Genomic DNA, 18,845 nt, shown 5'->3' with positions numbered 1-18,845 from the left:
TGAGTGTACTGGCAATCTATAATGTAGACTGTAGCCTAGTTATTAAGTTTAGTGAGTGTACTGGCAGTCTATAATGTAGACTGTAGCCTGGTTATTAAGTTTGGTGAGTGTTCTGGCAGTCTGTAATGTAGGCTGTAGCAATGGTTATTAAGGTGAGTGAGTGTACTGGCAGTCTATAATGTAGACTGTAGCCTGGTTATTAGGTTTGGTGAGTGTACTGGCAGTCTATAATGTAGACTGTAGCCTGGTTATTAGGTTTGGTGAGTGTACTGGCAGTCTATAATGTAGACTGTAGCCTGGTTATTAAGTTTAGTGAGTGTACTGGCAGTCTATAATGTAGACTGTAGCCTGGTTATTAAGTTTGGTGAGTGTTCTGGTAGTCTATAATGTAGGCTGTAGCAATGGTTATTAAGGTGAGTGAGTGTACTGGCAGTCTATAATGTAGACTGTAGCCTGGTTATTAAGTTTGGTGAGTGTACTGGCAGTCTATAATGCAGACTGTAGCAATGGTTATTAAGGTGAGTGTACTGGCAGTCTATAATGTAGACTGTAGCCTGGTTATTAAGCTGGTGAGTGTACTGGCAGTCTATAATGTAGACTGTAGCCTGGTTATTAGGTTTGGTGAGTGTACTGGCAGTCTATAATGTAGACTGTAGCCTGGTTATTAGGTTTGGTGAGTGTACTGGCAGTCTATAATGTAGACTGTAGCCTGGTTATTAAGTTTAGTGAGTGTACTGGCAGTCTATAATGTAGACTGTAGCCTGGTTATTAAGTTTGGTGAGTGTTCTGGTAGTCTATAATGTAGGCTGTAGCAATGGTTATTAAGGTGAGTGAGTGTACTGGCAGTCTATAATGTAGACTGTAGCCTGGTTATTAAGTTTGGTGAGTGTACTGGCAGTCTATAATGCAGACTGTAGCAATGGTTATTAAGGTGAGTGTACTGGCAGTCTATAATGTAGACTGTAGCCTGGTTATTAAGCTGGTGAGTGTACTGGCAGTCTATAATGCAGACTGTAGCAATGGTTATTAAGGTGAGTGAGTGTACTGGCAGTCTATAATGTAGACTGTTGCCTGGTTATTAAGCTGGTGAGTGTACTGGCAGTCTGTAATGTAGACTGTAGCCTGGTTATTAAGCTGGTGAGTGTACTGGCAGTCTGTAATGTAGACTTATTATTGGTTCTTTCAGTACTATTTGGAGTTTGCATGTCTCTCCTCTCCCTGTGGCCGCGTGGACTATCCTCAGGTTTTCCCCTCCACATTTAGAAACGTGCGTTTAGAGTATTTAGCAGCGATACATTTCTATAGGCTGGTATAAATGTCCACATGACAAGCCACTTCGTTGGACTATCATTTGTGATGTCCAGGTCGCTTCTTAAAAATAGCTACAACAACAGAGCTCAAGTGGGCCTTACCCACTGGTACAAATTTGTGGGAAAAAAAATTGGAAAATAAACACCAATGGGCTGTACCTGGGCAGGAGGGCGCGGGGAGACGCTGAGTGGGCGGTCCAGGTGGCTGTGCGAGTCCGGCCCGATGTGGAGCGAGTAGGCCATCCGCCGCTGGGCCGCGGGGTCCAGCTCGCTGCAGCACCACGGGACACAAGAGAGCGCTCGGTCCCAACGGCAGGGGCCTCCCCCAGGGGGGCAGTGGTGGTGCTCGTCAATCGGGGGGGGGGGGGGGCACTGTAGACATTATTTTAGAGGTGGGGGGGGGGCATTTGAATGTTTCAAACTGCGAGTGAGATGACACAAAGTGTGTAGAGAGGCATGTAGGATGATGATACGACTGAGAGTAGGCGAGTAGAGGTGATGAAGATAAGGGATTGGAAATGGAAGGCGTGGAGATGTGAGAGATACAGACGAGGCATAAATGCATGACAGAAGCCATGCAGAGGGCATGAACACGTGGGAATCTGAGATCGATGTATCATGGCGATGGAGTGATAACAAAATGGCGATATAACATGAATATAGACATACTGTACAGCCACACATGCTTCCCCAACATATCAAGGGCCTCGGAGCTGCATTGGGGCCCTAAGTTATTGCTTCATAATTTTTACTCGTCACGTGTACGGTCTATTTTAAAGTGAGAGAACAATTCTGATATACAAGTGGGAAGGCAGCAGCCAGGCGGTGGGCCGGCGCTACCAACAATTGCCAAAGTTCTGCGGTCCCCCATTTATTAAGATGTTTTCAGCCAATGAATGAGTGTTTGTGAATGTGAGAGGAAACCGGAACACTCGAGAGAAACCCACGCATGTTAGAGGGGTAAAAACACTATCCCTGTATAGATGGCAACAGATGGAGATGAGTCCACTTGCTGTACCACCATCTCCTGGCAAACTAGGGTACGGCACCACCTCGACGCCCGCGGAGAGGGGGTTTCACAACACTTGTGCGGCGATCCACCAATTCTCTCTGACTCCACAGCGTTGGACTCGAGGCCACGTGCCTAGCCACCGCCACTTATGCTTAGCGCTACCACTGCTACGTACGTACGTACATTGAGTTTCTTTGTCTTTGTGTATGTATGGAGGTACGTTTAACTTTTCCAGTTTCCGACGATGCACATTTACGATGATTATACAAGCGCCGCCATGGATCGATTTATGACGCATCTTTCCGACACGACTCCGAACGCATTTGAACAGCCTCGGTCTGGTTTATGACGTGGCGCTTTTGTTATTCAATGTAGGTATTTAGAACTTTTGTCACACCACCGTACGTAGCCAACCACGCTAATCGAAGGTACGGGGGAAGGACAGCAAATAAGCACAAAAATAAATTCTAAAGAAATTAGTTTTCAATTGAGATGATTTAAAAGTGCATAGCTCAAGTGGCTTCTTAATTTAGATTTGAAGTTTTCGTGACTGCAGGGATCCATACTCTTTGGTTATTTCGGTAAAGTCACGTAAATATAAAATAAAATAAATTAAATCACGACGTTTCGGAAGCAACACAAGCAATCATCAGGTGGGAAAACCACAGCAATCGAAACGTCGTGATTTAATTTATTTAATTTTATACCTACGTGACTTTACCGAAAGAACCAAAGAGTATGGCTTCCTAATATCGGAAGAGCGTTCCAGACGGCCGCAGAAGCGCATCTGTAAGCGCGCGATGCGGTGACCGTCTTTGTTCGACGGCCAGCCAAAAAGCCACTACTGCAGGGATGATGGGAGTTCGCGTGATGGTGGTTTATGCCCCTTGATGAGAGGAGCATGAACCACAAGACACCGACGGAACGCGACAACGGAGTAACATTTTAATTGCGGCCATACGACTGGCTCGGCATGTTGCATTGTGTCGTTGGTGGCAGCCTGACATTGGTGGCAGCAATGTGTGTGTTTGAGGGTCACGTCAAAAGGGCTCCAGTTCGATTTCCAACGGTCCGGGATGATACGGGCGGAGTCGCGGTACTGACGGCAAGGAGGACGGCGTTGTTCTAGAGTTTCTTTATCGCCGTCATAGTCATCCTGATCCATAGGCCGTAAGCCCGTAGGTGTCCACTGCACATTTCGTCATCTGTTTTCACTTTCCTCTGTCTGTGAGTGCCAATATGCTCAAGTAGTGGCCACATCTTTCTGGCACCGATCTCTTGTGATATCGTCGTCTTCCTCTCTTTCCGGTTCCTTCCATTTTTCCATACAACAACAACACACTTTTAATGTTTCCTTCATCAAAAGAGTGTCATTGTTACGGACCATCCTGAGTGCAACCATCCTTGACTACACAAGTGAGTAAGGTGCCGAGTAAGGAAATAGACAACCAGGGGAGGTGGTTAAGTGCTTGGAGTGGTAACGCTCGTTGTATAGAGAAGAATCTCGATTATCTGCGCTGTCAGGGAGGACGGCCATGGATAATTAAAAATCGTGGATGACCCAAAAATATCAATTTCCCATGGATCTCTATGCCAAAAATCACTAATACATTATGTTTAGCTGAAGAAAATGCAGTTTGTTAATCATTGCTATTCTTTCGATTTATAACGAATACTAAAGATCAACTGATCTATGTGCGCGCTCAGTGATAACACTTTCCAGCTCCAGCACAGAAAAGTCCGCCCACTAAGTGCATAGCAGCAGAGCCACGCCAATCAACATCAACCAAACTCGGCCCACTGTTGTCACGTTATTGAACTACTGTGCTCTAGTGGCGATCACGTGGATTTGGGATTAACCGGAGCAGCATATTTGTTCAGTTTAAGCTCGTTACTTGTAATAACCATTTCCAGGAATAACAATATACGTCTGTTTTTAGATGATTATTTTGGGTACAAAGGAAAATCCACGCTTTGTTAATTTACGTCAAAATCTCCGGTACCCTGTTAATCCGCAAATAGGATAAACCGCACGCAGATAATCGAGAGTCTACTGTATTGGGGCATGGGCAGTGGTGGAACTGGGTCGGAAGGCCCCGGAACGCCGTTGTGGGGAGCGAATATTTGAACCCCAAATGCGTTCCAGTAGGAATCAAGGACTCATCATGTATTGTGTGTATTGTGGCGTGTGTATTACTCTCTGGCCTGTGTGTGTGCGTGCGTATACGTTTAACATTTATGAAAATTTGTAATTTATATTCTTTCACAATTTCTAATTATTGTAAAAAATCTTATTTAAATCACCTATTTTGGTCCTCCCTAAATTTCGGCAAACTTAACACATTCCTGCAGACGGAGCTGGTAGGAACGTTGGGTTGCTCGGTCAATGGCCAGGGTCAACGGCGGCGTGGTGTATTTCGCAAATATGCCCGACTGTGAGGGCGGGCACAAGCCGGCGTGTGTAGGTTAAACGTTGAGTTTTATAAGGGCACCACGAGGTGACCAGCCCCTCCCCACCCAGCCCCACCCCTCCCACCCCCCACCCAGCCCCACCCTCCCCACCCAGCCCCTCCCCACCCAGCCTCACCAACTTCCCTAGCCATGCCTCTGTATCAGCCAGCCAATAGAAGACCCAGACATTGGTTTCATCACTACAGAATATAGATGCAGTAGTCCCTCGGTAAACAGTGACATCGGTTAACGGTTTTCCGGTTAACGTTTCGCCTCCCCTTATGGTTTCAAGTAATGTTAAAATTTAGATTAACGGCACGTTTACAATATGGAGCTAATTTCGGCCCATCCCAGCGCTCTTAACTGGGGCTGAGCCGTGCCGTCATGCCAATCAGGGACGCCCATTTATAAGCGTTTAGACCTCGACTTGCTTTGTTTACATCGCATTTTCTATTTTGCATCGTTGACAAACAGCTCTCTTGCAGACTCAGTGATTTTTACTTATTTTTAAACTTACGTGAATTCGAGTAACAGCTATTTCGGTGGATAGTAGCTTTAATGGAACAAATACAAAAACGTTAACCGAGCACTACTATACACTCAATATCTACTCTTTTTTGGTGTTAATTATTAAAGGCCACGACAAAGGAATGACCTCTAAATGAGCGCTGCGTGGTGCTCATTGGTCGGTGACGCGGCCAGAGCAGTCGCCCGCTCGTCCCTCGTCGCAGAGGTTCATGGCTCGAATCCAGCGGCTGCCCTGGTTAATACCGCGGCGTCAATTAACCATGAAAACACCGCGCTTCCTCTGCTTCACAGTGGACGTCAGAGATCGCGCGGTGCCATTCGCAAGAGTCTGGCATCCAAATTAGAAAATGACACCGCAAATTTTACCCCAACCAGAATGTTCATCGAAACCATCAACCTCCTGTGAAGGCTTGGCATGGACCCCTCCTGAAAATTAATTATGGCACTCAGCGAGGCTTTTCTGGGTAAATGAGTGGCACTGTCCAGTGCCCCCTCGTTATTCGCGAGGGATACATTCCGGAGATGCGCGTGAATAGAAAATTTTGTAGATAATGATACCAGCCTACGAAAGCCTACCTTTTTAATGAATAACAAATACATACGTAAATAAGCTATTAAATACGTGAAAAGCATCTTATCACTTGATCTCGCATCATTTGATCTCTTCCCTTTCTCTCATCCCTTTATCTCTGATCACTTTAGCTCTCATCACTTAATCTTATTACTTTCTCTCTCTATCTCTCTCGATGCAGCAGCCATACAGAGTTCCAGACGCGATTCGCGAATAAGCCCAACGCCAAGCAACGGGACAACGCTGCGACGTCGACGGGGGGGGGGGGACCTACGCTTACGCGGGCACGAGGGTCAGGGGCAGAGTTGAGACGCAAGCATGAGGAGTGGGCACCGCCACACCTGTACGGCCTCCCGCACCTGTACAGCCGCCCGCACCTGTACGGCCGCCCACACATGTACGCCACCCGCACCTGTACGGCCGCCCGCACCTGTACGCCACCCGCACCTGTACGGCCGGCCGCACCTGTACGGCCGGCCGCACCTGTACGGCCGCCCACACCTGTACGGCCGGCCGCACCTGTACGGCCGGCCGCACCGATACGTCTGCCCGCACCTGTACAGTTGCTCGCAGCTGACCCTGAGGGCGTCCGAGCTGGAGCGGCGCAGGCGGGTCGAGTGTTGCTCCCACACCGACAGAGGGCGGCTACGGACAATGGGGGGGGGATGGGGGGGGAGACAGGGTTTAGAGTTTAGATTTATTTGTTAGGCGGATGATGGTCCCGTTCAGCCAGTTTATAGACTATAGTACAAGGGAGAAAGTGGTGTGATGGCCAGATGTGTATAGTATATTAGGTTGGTAGTTTATGGGTTTGAGGGCAGTGGTCGTGTGTAATGTATTGGGTGTGTGGTGTAAGGGTGTAAATGGCAGGGTGTGAAGGTGAGTATGGCAGTGAATGAGCGTGCAGGTGAGCGTGGAGGTGAGCGCGGAGGTGAGCGCGGAGGTGAGCGTGGAGGTGAGCGTTTGAGGATACAAAATAAAACAAAGCCAGCACTTAGGGTGTGCCAGGTATGTAATGTGGCGTGTGTATTGCTCTATGGCCTGTGTGTGTGTATGTGTAATGTAGTAACTCGGCGGGAGACGTCTTGACGGGTAGCACACTCTTTATTTTCACCAACTTGTAGTTACACGGATGACTAACACCCACTTCGTTGCACGGGTGACTAACACCCACTTAGCTACTCGGGTGACTCACACCCACTTCGTTGCACGGGTGACTAACACCCACTTAGCTACTCGGGTGACTCACACCCACTCAGCTACACGGGTGACTAACACCCACTTCGTCGCACGGGTGACTGACACCCACTTAGTTACTCGGGTGACTCACACCCACTCAGCTACACGGGTGACTAACACCCACTTCGTTGCACGGGTGACTGACACCCACTTAGTTACTCGGGTGACTCACACCCACTCAGCTACATGGGTGACTAACACCCACTTCGTTGCACGGGTGACTGACACCCACTTAGCTACTCGGGTGACTCACACCCACTCAGCTACACGGGTGACTAACACCCACTCAGCTACACGGGTGACAAACACCCACTCAGCTATACTGACACGGGCTCTTGCGCCCCGTAGCCTTCCGGGACACACCCAGCCGGGGGTGCCCGTCTCGGCTCTGGGTACCACCGTCCCGACCCACACGGGCGTCGGACTACGGGTCCCCCAGTCTCGGCTCCGAGCCACACAGGGCCCCGGTCCTCACAAGGACGGCGGGACTAGGGGTCTCGGGCCACTACCTCCTCCACCCCGTCTTCGGTCTTCAACTGGTTAACACTGACCACGAGTGCTCTCGCGCGTCTCCCTTTATACCCCTCCTGCGGACGTCGCTGAGAGCACCCACTTATCTGACCAATCACTGCGCACTCGCTACGATCCTCTTTTTCCAGCTTGTGTGAGCGCGCCTTACCACCGGCGCGCGCGTCCATGCCACGCCCACATCGCGTGCCCAACCCCGCGCCCCGTGATCCATCACTGTCGGCGCACGTCAATACCACCACTACATCTGTATACATTGAACAGGAGAGCAACATCAATGGTGGTGGTGGCACGGTGATGGCGTTACCTGCTGGGTGTGTTCACGGTAGACAAGGGGCTGATCTCTTCGGCGTCCTTTTTAATCGACAACAGCTTCTTGTTCGTCGCTTCCTGCTCCTCCTCTTCATCCTGGTGAACGTCAGCACGAGAGCGGGCGTCGACCGACGTCGTCCTGACACTGCTGCCACACTCGTGTCGTGCGCGCCCCCCACCCCCCCCTGCTGTTGACTGCTAAATAACGGCGCTGGATGTAATGAATCTCTGCCCGGGGTGGGCACTCTGGCAGCATTTAGCATCAATAACTGGTAACAGGAACCTAATTATAATGACGTCTGACCGAGTCATTTCACAATTGAATCAAAACAAATTTAAGTATAAACAAAAAAAGCAAACAGATCGGATCGAATTATCAGCCCGGCTGGATTGTGTCCGATGAGCTTAATAAGCTGAAAGGGAGCAACAATGTCCGAGTTACTGTGTCAGCTGTTGCCAGAATTACAAGTAAAACGTAATCATTGTTATTGTATAGACAACATACATATGGAGGCAAGAGCAGGCTGCAGTGCTTTGGGGAAGCTGATAATGAATGCCAACGTAGGATCGTGAATGTCTCCCGTGCTATGCCGAAAACTGTCAATATATACACACTTATATATACACACTTATATATACACACTTATATATACACACTTATGTATACACACTTATATTTACACACTTGGCTCTTTGCAGAACTCATGGTGTACTTTTTGGCTCATGGTCTGTTACAGGTTGGCCAACCCTGCTCTAGGCCCCACCCCTTCCTGTCCGTGTCCTGCCCCTTCCTCTTTAGACCCCACTCCTCTCTCTCTCGGGCACAGGCCTTGTTCAAAGCTTGTTTTATAAAGGCAGTGCTGCTCCCCCCCCCCGCCCCCCTCCGTGAGACGGCGAAATTCTGGGCTAATTCTAAATTGATTATAGAGCGTTAGTGGGTGGCGGAGGGAGCTTGGAAGGGGGGCGGGGGGGTGGGGGGGCAAGTGTGCGTGCTCACAACAGTCGGTAGTGGTTGAGGGCGCGGCTTCACGACGACGATTTATTTTATTTTCTACCTACGTGACTTTACCGAAAGAAGCAAAGAGTATGGATTCCTGCAGTCACGAAAGCCTCAAATCAAGATTCAACATTCCTCTTAGAGTAATTTAAAAGAGATGGCTTGACTAGTCCATAGAATCCAAGCTAAACTAATTTTGTACTTTACCAGGTAAGGCCCACTGAGCTCTACGAGCTATACAGCTCCTTTTCAGAAGCGACCCGGCCACTAATGAGTAATGACAGCTCAATGAAGTGAATGAACGTCACGTGGAAATTTACAGCGGCCAAATACTCTCACCGTCTGTGACCGCCAACACGACAATGGCCATTAAGTTGCATCGGGTTTTCCGCGCACACGTGCAAGCCTTGGCAGGGGCGCTCACCTTGGTGAGCTCCTGGGCGTTCGCGAGGTTGTCCACGGCAATGGCGAGGAACACGTTGAGCAGGGTGTCTGGCGAGCGACGCTGTCAAGGGGTCACACTCACTGGACAGCAGCTCGTGCCGGCAATGCCCCCAGCGCAGGTTCGGTCTGCTGCGTTGCACCGAATGTGCAGCGAGGCTTTAGGATATTGTCAAACTCTGCGTCTTTAGCAACTCGTAACAGATATTCATCCTCTCCAATCCCTCTTCTTGCCAAGTGGATCTCTGCTCCCCAATTGGTTCAAACTTCCTCTTATATGTATCTTCTCGGGATGGAGACTAAAATTTACATTTGATCTCTGATGTAACATCAGTGGACATTTGCACCACACAGACTGAGGAAACTGGACTATTAGCAGCAGCAAAGTTCGGAGACACAGTTCCACACGTGTAAATCAAATATTACGTTCGAGATCATCTTGCATGAACTAACTCAACATGGCGTATCAAAGCAATAGCTCACGCCACAGGAGTCTAAATGTCCACTGCAAGAGTCCGTGGCATGAACTGAGCCTGAACCGCTGATGCATTGCGAGCGTGCGACGTCCTTTGACACGACGAGGCTCATCGGGGCGCGTGCCCTAAACCCAGACGCACGAGTCCCCGCGCTCTCACACCCGGATTCGCCTATCCTGCACCCAATTCGTGCTTTGATTTGGACGAGAGGATACAGTTCCCAAAGAGGGTGAGGACGATGAAATAGCACGATGCCATCATTCCCTTCTTCACCCCGCCCTGGGACTTGATGCCATCGTACATCACGGCATTCCAGTCCTCCCCGGTTAGAATCTGGACGCACGCACGCTCGGTTATTACATGTGACGGCGTCCGCGTCCGGCACGGCGACGCTAGTGCACCAGGGTTCTGTGACAGAATCGCGTTCGCTCATCCACCGGAATTTGTGAGAGAGCCGGTCACGCTTTGTCTCGCCATGCAGCAAAGCGCCAACCCGCTTTACAACCGCTGAACACAAACACATACACTGATATTAGACGAAATGTACAAATACCATACTGATGCACAGCATACCATCTGATTAAATGACGGATGTGCTGAATTTACAGCGAATATACAAATCTTCAACCCTTTTCGCTAATCAAGAGTTGACAGTTTAGGCAAAGAGGTTGCCAGCGTATGTTCATCAGACACGGAGGTGAACATAAGTAAAACGCGCATTCTCGACATGAGTGGTTTACACCAAACACACTTTGTGTTGAATTACGTGATTGCGCAATCTCTGAATACTACAGCAAGTCACGTGCGGACGTCTAACGGTGAAAGCGTCCCATTACAGAAGCACGCATACGGTGACTCAACAGAACGGCGGCATACAAAATCACTGAAAGCCAAAACAAAGCTACGTATTTTTTCCACTAAAATGAGCAATGGTGCTCAACGCCCGTTTACAGCGCTGCTGAGTCAGTGGTGGAAATTTCACGTTCCTACGGCAGGGGTGATTCTGTGCACAGGACAACCAGTGTTGACATCCACACAAAAGTAGGAAATTATTGAATTGACCCTGGAGAGATGATGGACTGCGTCAATCCCCAAGCAGGAGTGGAACTCGCAGCCTTGCGATTGCGAGCCACGCGCTCGCTCTACCGACGAGCCACCTGGGCGGATACAAATCACCACCGAAGCACCGTTTCTCTCCGATGCAAATGCTGAATATAGCCATCGGGAGAAAAACAAAACAAAATCGTCCGCAGGAACATACAGAGAGTACAGCAGCTGACCCTGTGGTGCCACGGCATGTGGCGCTGTGCCCGTCGGTTAGTCACGTCAAATTAACGCGCGCACTCGCGGAGTCGCGCCGCGTTAACAACGACGCATCGCTCCGACGCATCTCGCCCGTGCCCCGAGCTGCCCCCGTCACATGCTGCACGGATCACCGTCACCACCGCGCGCCATTCTAAGCAGAGACACCCTTTTGGAGACTGTGACCTCCGCAGAGTTGAACTCGGGACTCTTCTCTGTGTGTTTACCGTTAGGTTTGTTCAAGGAGGAGAACCTCACCGAGTCTCAGGCTTATTATTCAGGATGGTTCTGCAGATCTTTGCAGTCAGCGGTGATGTGGCTGTGTGTAAACCCAAGTGAGTGACTTGCAGGTGATATTTTCGGCTTTCGGATGTTTGACAAATACCAGTTAAATTGTGGGTCCCTTCAGCTGTGGCATGAAACCAGGGAAGCCAGTGGGAAGCCACAAGGGGACGAGGGGAGAGCATTCAAACTTCACCCAGGAACGCGCACAGGAGCCAGAAATCAAATACAGGGCCTCTTTGCTGTGGGGCACGAGTATCACCACTGAGCCACCGTTTCAGCGTAGCTTTTAGTTTTGTCTCAACTCCACGTAAAGAGTAAATAGAGCTGACAGAATCTTGAGGATTCAGAGACGTTTAATTGCACTGTTAAATGGCCAAAGCAGTAGGCCATAATGAGACGAGACAGGCGTCAGGATATGCCCTGGAGATATTCACTGCTTACGAATATAGTTGAGAAAAACAACTCCAAAATTATTTTAATGACTATACAATCCCTCCCCTTGCTCTGACAACACGATTGCTGTTGAGTTCCTTTGCAGTGCTGGTATTTTTCTAGGCCATGCACTGCAATGACACTAAGAAAGCTGAAACCGGTCCACGGTTTTCCTGATTAAACAAAGGCTGGTGGGAAACACTGTTCCAGAAGGCTGACAAGACCGACTCACCATAACATACAATTTTGGTGGCAAAACAGGGCCTTATTTTACGATTTATCGTTTTCCACAACTAACCCAGAATGCACAAAACAAAGCTTGTAAACTCTATGGCACTGCTTTCTCATCCAAAAATGAACTTAAAACATCGGAACGTTTCATTTTTTGACTAGTTGCTTCCACGCAACATTTATGCAGCGGGTGCATTACACAGAGTCTGGCCTCGGCCATAACCCCATGGAATTTCCACAACCGGGTGAGGATTGCCAGCCCCTAGTCAAGCCACACTGGCTTGACTAGGGGGACACTTTGACATCTGCCGTTGACAGCGCGAGGCGACAGCAGGGGCACTGGGCGTGAGGACACGGGGAGCATCACGATGAGCCCACTTGAGTTCTGAGCCACGCTCTTCCCGCAACTTCGGTGCCCGATTCAGTTTTAAACCAGGTTTTTCCAATTTTTCATCTCTTCTTGTTATTGTCATTTTGTTTGACGTAGGGTCGTTTAATTTTACAGCCAAATAATACTTCCAGAGAGAATCCGTGCAGCACAGAATGACACTGCGGTGCAACAGACTAAAGTATTTCTAGATTTGAAGTTTCTGTGACTGCAAGGGTCCGTACTCTTTGGTTTTTTCGGTAAAGTCACGTAGGAAAAAATTAAATTAAATTAAATCACGACATTTCGGAGGCAACACAAGCTTCTGTCTTCAAGAAGATGGAAGCTTGTGTGACTTTACCGAAAAGACTTAAGTATGTATGTTGCGAAGAAGAAAGAACAACAAACGAAACAGTGGTGCAACGATGCTACACAGCATAGTGCAGCTGACAAGATGTTCCGTGATCGAATAAAATTCAGTGTCACTAAATCTAACTGCGGGTGTGTGTATACTCCTGAACCTCTGAAACATGAGACCTGACCCACGACCCCCGGTGAAAGAACAGGTGTAATGCCCACGGGCTCCTGTTGACAGGCATTTTAGTTGTGTAAAAAATTCACCCGTAAAAACAAAATTTTCACTATAAATCCTTTATATGCGTGGCTTGAGATGGCTGCCACCTATGGGTCAGATGATTGTCTGCCACCATTAAGCAATTGGTAATTAAATATTTTAAAAAAATTCCCTAAACAGTGTAAAATTTTGGAGAAAAAAATTTCACGAAAATTAATTGTCACGCACAACGAGTCTGTGTGCAAAATGTCAGCTCGATTGGATCACGGGAAGTGGGTTAAAAAACGACCGAAAGATTTGCACGGTCGTAAGCAAGCAAGCAAGCACTGCAAGCACGCGAGCAAGCAAGCAAGTGAACTTAATATAAAGGATTTACAAAAAAAGTTAAGTGGTCGAAATTCAATTCCACATTCCTATGCCGGGTACCAGTCTATTACCGGACTTCCACATTTGACTTCCCAATCGCTGGTTCTTCATTTATTCACTGTGTAGGACTAAATGAGTCAACACTTGACCGGGACTTTGACTTCTGACTGTGAGTCGACAGGGTCGCCTGGTTAATAACAGGGCCTCCACCTTTGTCATGGAACGTGTCGACTAGCCGTCCCTACCAGACACTTTCATCTTTTCATACATTTGTACCAAGTACCCATGCATGCCTGGAATGCCCTGTGAGTTACGTAAAACAAAGGAAATACAAAGAAAGACACTTAAAGGCGCACTGGGAAATGTTGTGACTTTCAGCCATGCAGAATGGCTCGAATTCAAATCTGTAAATAACCATCATGGCAGAAAACTCAATGCTGGCCAGAAGACAAATAGTTAAGTACACAGAGTTGTGCAGCACCGCTGGAGCAATAGCTGTCCTCAGCCTTATCCAGACCATCAGCTCAAAACAGCTTAATGTGTGTCCATTGTGTCATTAAACTAATCTAAAATATTGTTTTATTTTACCAGGTAAGGCCCACTGAGCTATGTGGCTCTTTTTCAGAAGCGACTTGGCTATCACAAATGATCGGTCAACGAAGTGGCTTATCGTGTGGACATTTATAGCAGCGATGTTTCTAAATGTGTAGGGAAAACCTGGAGGACTCGTAGAAAAATCCTCGCGACCACGAGGAAAGAGAGACACGCAAACTCCAAATATACAGCAGCAGGCGTCAGGGTCAGCATCGAACCCACGACCTCCTGTACACCAGGCGAGGTATTTCCCATCTCGCCACAATTAGGACCACCGACCCAAAGAGTTTATTTCCCCGCTGCTGCCTGTGTGGGATGACCACATTATCTCATCTCTTTGTATTGGTGGTCTCAACAACAAAACGCCACACGTGCAGTTATTTCGAGCTGGTGGTCTGGATAAGGCCGAGGACAGCTTTTGTGCAAGGAGCACTGCACACCTCTGCACGTTGCTGCATCCACAACAGTCTCAAATTCGTGCAAGCGCAGCCCGTGGCTGCAGCCTTCGGCGAGTTGAGAATCATGGCAGTGAAGCGAGAAACATGGCAGTGAAGCGAGAAGCATGGCAGTGAAGCGGGGCCCCCCTCCCTGGAGCTCCTGGTGCATGTGAGACAGTCTAGGCCCAGTGCCGGATTATCCTCGTAGCAAAAGTAGCTACATATGCTATGGGCCCCGCACTTTCAAGGGCCCCGCGCTAAATGCTTTCAAGCTATCAATTCCGGTTCACTGATTCTGCACTTGCTCTATTACGAGAGTACTATACCGCCTTCAACTTGTATGAACGACTGGGTGTTTAGGGTTAGTGATTTGTCATTATCTGGCTGTATAGAAAATGAAAAAATACAATTACTTTACGATGCAAGTTAAAAATTTGTGTTTTAATATTTATGTTTTAATTTATTTAGGGCCCCTTTATAACATATGCTACAGGCCCGCACTAGCTTAATCTGGCACTGTCTAGGCCACCTGCACGATGGCCCTTGACTGTCTCAGGCTCATGCAGGGCGTTCAGAAGGCCCCATCTCGATTCCACACGGAAAGAGAACGACGCTGCGTTTTATCGCGTGCGTGCTTGGCAGTCGCTTGTAAAGCAAGCGCAGATTTGCAGGGGCTGGGCTGCGTCAATGAGCATTTGTTCTCTCTCTCAAGCTTTCTCCACGCGACATTAAAAATTCAACTCGAGGAGATGGCCGCAGAGGCACGTGGTCAACGCTCGAGAGGGGAAACGTTCAATGCCGAGATAATTTTTTTACAAGAATCTTCCTTTGCTCTTGGACAAATGCATGATAGAGAGACATGTGAACACCTGCAGCTGTGTGAACACCTCTCACCTGGAACACAGTGAGGATGGCTGCTGGGAAAGTATCAAAGTTGGTTGGGGGTGTGCCCTCTTCGAAATTGAACCTGCAGTATACACGCGCACACACACACGCGTGCACAAACAGCACTGTCACTCTACTACTAAAAAGTAAAACTACTTTTATTTTATTTTACCAGGTAAGGCCCCACTGAGGTACATAGTTCTTCTTTAGAAGCGATCTGGTTATCACAAATGATAGCTCAACCAAGTGACTTATCATCATCACGCAGAGAAAAACTCTAGGCCGCAGAGAAAAACTCACACGACCAGGGGAGAACATGCAAACTCCAAATATACAGCAGCAAGCGTCAGGGTCGGAATCAAATTCACGACCTCCTGTATACCAGGCGAGGTCGTTAATATCTCGCCACCATGGCAGGGCGGTGACGTGGCCCAGCGGTAGCGTGCTCGCCCCTCATTGCAGAGGTTCGCGGTTAGAATCCAGCAGCTGCCCTGGTTATTACTGCGGTGTGTAACAACCACGATACTACCACGTGCCGTCTGATTCGTCATTCGCAAGAGCAGACCGTCGTGTGCGGGCAGCAGGGTCCAAATTTGCAAAAAATTGGAAAATGACACTTCCAGTTACTCAATTGGGATTCTATACACACGCAGCATTAGCAGCAGCAGCAGCAGCAATCGTCGCCAGCTTTTGAGAAACGAATGCCCCCCCAGGTCACTCGTGCCAATGAGACTGTTCTGGGCGTCATGGCGTTCTCACCGGCTTTAACTGAAAAACACTTAAAACTCATATTGATGATGAGTCACATTCAGGCCATCCGTACTTGCACCATCACTTGCTCCCACGGCGAATGCGGATTGCAATTAAGCCGCGTTTAAATCGTAAGATACAAGCGTTCTCACAAGCGAACTGTAAAGCGTTACTCCGTTTTATATTATTGTAGTGACTGAATGTCACTGTGTGATGCCGGGCTTGCAAGACCACAGGCGGATAATGTGTTGTCATTATGTGCAGCCCGGTTACTGGGTGTAGTACCGGCCCTAGCGGGGCTTGGGTGAGCGCTGGTAAGCGCAGAAGCACCACGTACAGTGTGCGGTGCGGGCTCCCGGTGAGGGAGCAAGAGGGAGCGTCAGCCAGCCAGGGCTACGTTGGGGCATGATACGCTGGTTGACCTGCCGAAACGTGACCGGATGATATTGGAGAGGGGCCACCGGGAGACGGGGGACGCTGGGTGGTCACGTGGTATAGATGAGCTCTCGGGAGCCTTCGGGAAAGAGCTCGAGAGATCTAGAAGGTGGGCGGGGCAAGGGGCGGAGCCAGCCTCAGCCTGGACCGATATAACGGGGGCCCCGTGAGGGGCTCGGGGTTCTTCGGGTTGTTGGTGAAGAAGATCCACGACGGGTTGAAGAAGCCTCTAGCCACGCGGTCCAGGACCCAGCTCGTGGTCCAGACGGGATAGCGGGACCGTGTCTAGTTCTGCGGTAGCGTGGTGAGATGGGCGTTCAACACCCGAGTGTGGGTCACGTGATGTTGTGTGTTGAGTTGATGTAATAAGTAGTGTTGCTCCCAAGACAACGTCTGCGACTCAGTTGGACTCACTACATTATCATCTTCACGATGGAAATTCGTTGCAATTACAAGAATGCCAGGAGTGAGGAGCAAACCAGATGATCAAGACCCGTTTTCACAGTCCCGGTAAATGTAATATTATTACAACGACCCAGGTTCGATACCCGTTCACGGCCAAGATGATTATCTGAACTGGTCCTGGGCCTCCCATAGGTTGACTCAGCCTCAAATAAGTACCTGGTGTGGCATGTAAACATCACGACTCGGGAGACAAAGGCAGCTGGCCGTGGTGCTGGCCATCCACCCCCTTGTGTACTGTGCCAGCCTTCATAGGTGCTATGCGCTAGCAGCACTTGCCCCAACAGTCTGTTAAGGCTACAAGGGGAGATCTTTGTCTTTGTTCATGCGTGCACCACTCACTGTCCGCCAAAGAGCTGCATGCCGAGCAGGGCGAAGACGACGATGAAGAGGAAGAGGAGAAAGAGGAGAGAGATGATCGACTTCATAGGAGTTGAGCAGGGACACGACGAGGTTCCGCAGTGATGCCCAGTACCTGCACAGTGCACGAAGCAGTAGTAGCGGCGGCAGCAGGCAGCAGCAGCAATAGTAGGCAGTAGCAGCGACAGCAGTAATGTCAGCGGCAGCAGCAGGTGGCAACAGCAGCAGCAGCACCAGCAATAGTGGCAGCAGCAGCGACAGCAGTAATGTCAGCGGCAGCAGCAGGTGGCAACAGCAGCGGCAGCAGCAGCAATAGTGGCAGCAGCAGCGATAGCAGCAGTGGCAGTGCAGCGGCAGCAGCGGCGGCAGCAGCAACAGCATCACAAGGGTGCGGGAGTCACTTGACATCATGATCCAACGACACTAACCAGAGCGGCCAAGTACAGGTCAAACGACTCCCGTTATTGACAGGGGTGTGACGAGGCCGTCATCCAGGAGTGGATTAACAAAGGGACTATACAGGTGTTTCTGATTGTTCGTTCCACATCTGTGTGTAGGTGTTTTGCTACGCGATGTGACGGGCCCGCGCATTGTCTCAATAAAAAAAGAGAAGGATGTTAAACATTTCATGGACGGACAAAAGATGAGTAACTTAATGGCTAACATGAATGTATTGCGAACAGCAGCAAGAAATAAAATCAAATCAATGAGAGTGATTCGAGAGAGGCAGGGTTACATTTCTTGGACATAGAATGAAACCGAATACTGCTTTGGCTGGGGAAATAAAAGGTACAAGAAGCCAGGAAAGAGGGTGAATTGAGTACACAAGTAATTTTTATAATTTGATGATACTCTCTGGGGGGTATCCAATGCAATATTCTTGAGTAAATATCGTAGGCAGAGATGTACAGAAGAAGGCCATCATCACCCACGTTTTTGACAAAGCTCGTGGCTCGCAGGGAGAGAGATATGTTGAAATCAGTGTTCATATTTTCTACCGTAACCTCGAGTGACCCATGCCCTCTGTGCCTTGATTTTTCCCAGCACAGGGGTGGTCATCAACAAATGATGAAGTAAAAGTTATGGTGGCCCTCCTGCGTTTCTTCCCTTGGTTCCACTGCGTGATCCTGTTTTTCGTCAGCTGTGACTCAACTCGCTCTCGCTCCCACTACCGGCCTCGTGCACGCACAACGACTTTCTGAGGGAGTGGCCCTCAATACAGGCCTCCCCCTCTTCAGGATCCCAAGGGAATATACCTTGCATCTTATCCATTGGTCACGTGACTCTGGCAATTGAGTCACGTGCCTGCCTAACGGACCGCCCATCTATCCTAAGCCAATCGTGACCCAGCAACATTCTCAAAGTTTAACACCCCCTAATTACACCCTCTCTAACACTGTAGTGCGAATATATGCACCATTAATGAGTAACACAATCAAATCGGTTAGATTTAGTAATTTTTTGTAACATACTCTTGGTTTCAGCGTAACCTTGTGCAGT

General features: G+C 49.0%; 1 protein-coding gene across 1 annotated transcript in view; it reads right to left on the bottom strand.

Annotated features, from left to right (window-relative positions):
• Positions 1 to 18,845, bottom strand: part of LOC133348474 (voltage-dependent N-type calcium channel subunit alpha-1B-like) — a 133,062-nt gene that overhangs the window by 73,982 nt on the left and 40,235 nt on the right. Inside the window, 8 exon segments of the mRNA XM_061561304.1 lie at positions 1,470 to 1,581; positions 6,428 to 6,517; positions 7,947 to 8,047; positions 9,373 to 9,440; positions 10,081 to 10,198; positions 15,348 to 15,420; positions 17,328 to 17,413; positions 17,415 to 17,460. Coding sequence (XP_061417288.1) covers positions 1,470 to 1,581; positions 6,428 to 6,517; positions 7,947 to 8,047; positions 9,373 to 9,440; positions 10,081 to 10,198; positions 15,348 to 15,420; positions 17,328 to 17,413; positions 17,415 to 17,460 — 694 coding nt within the window.

Source organism: Lethenteron reissneri, chromosome 27 (assembly GCF_015708825.2).
Source record: "Lethenteron reissneri isolate LAM-NWPU_2019-01 chromosome 27, ASM1570882v1, whole genome shotgun sequence".
NCBI lineage: Eukaryota > Metazoa > Chordata > Hyperoartia > Petromyzontiformes > Petromyzontidae > Lethenteron > Lethenteron reissneri.
The sequence above is the reverse complement of the archived record's forward strand: the minus strand, read 5'-3'. Positions and strand labels throughout refer to the sequence as shown.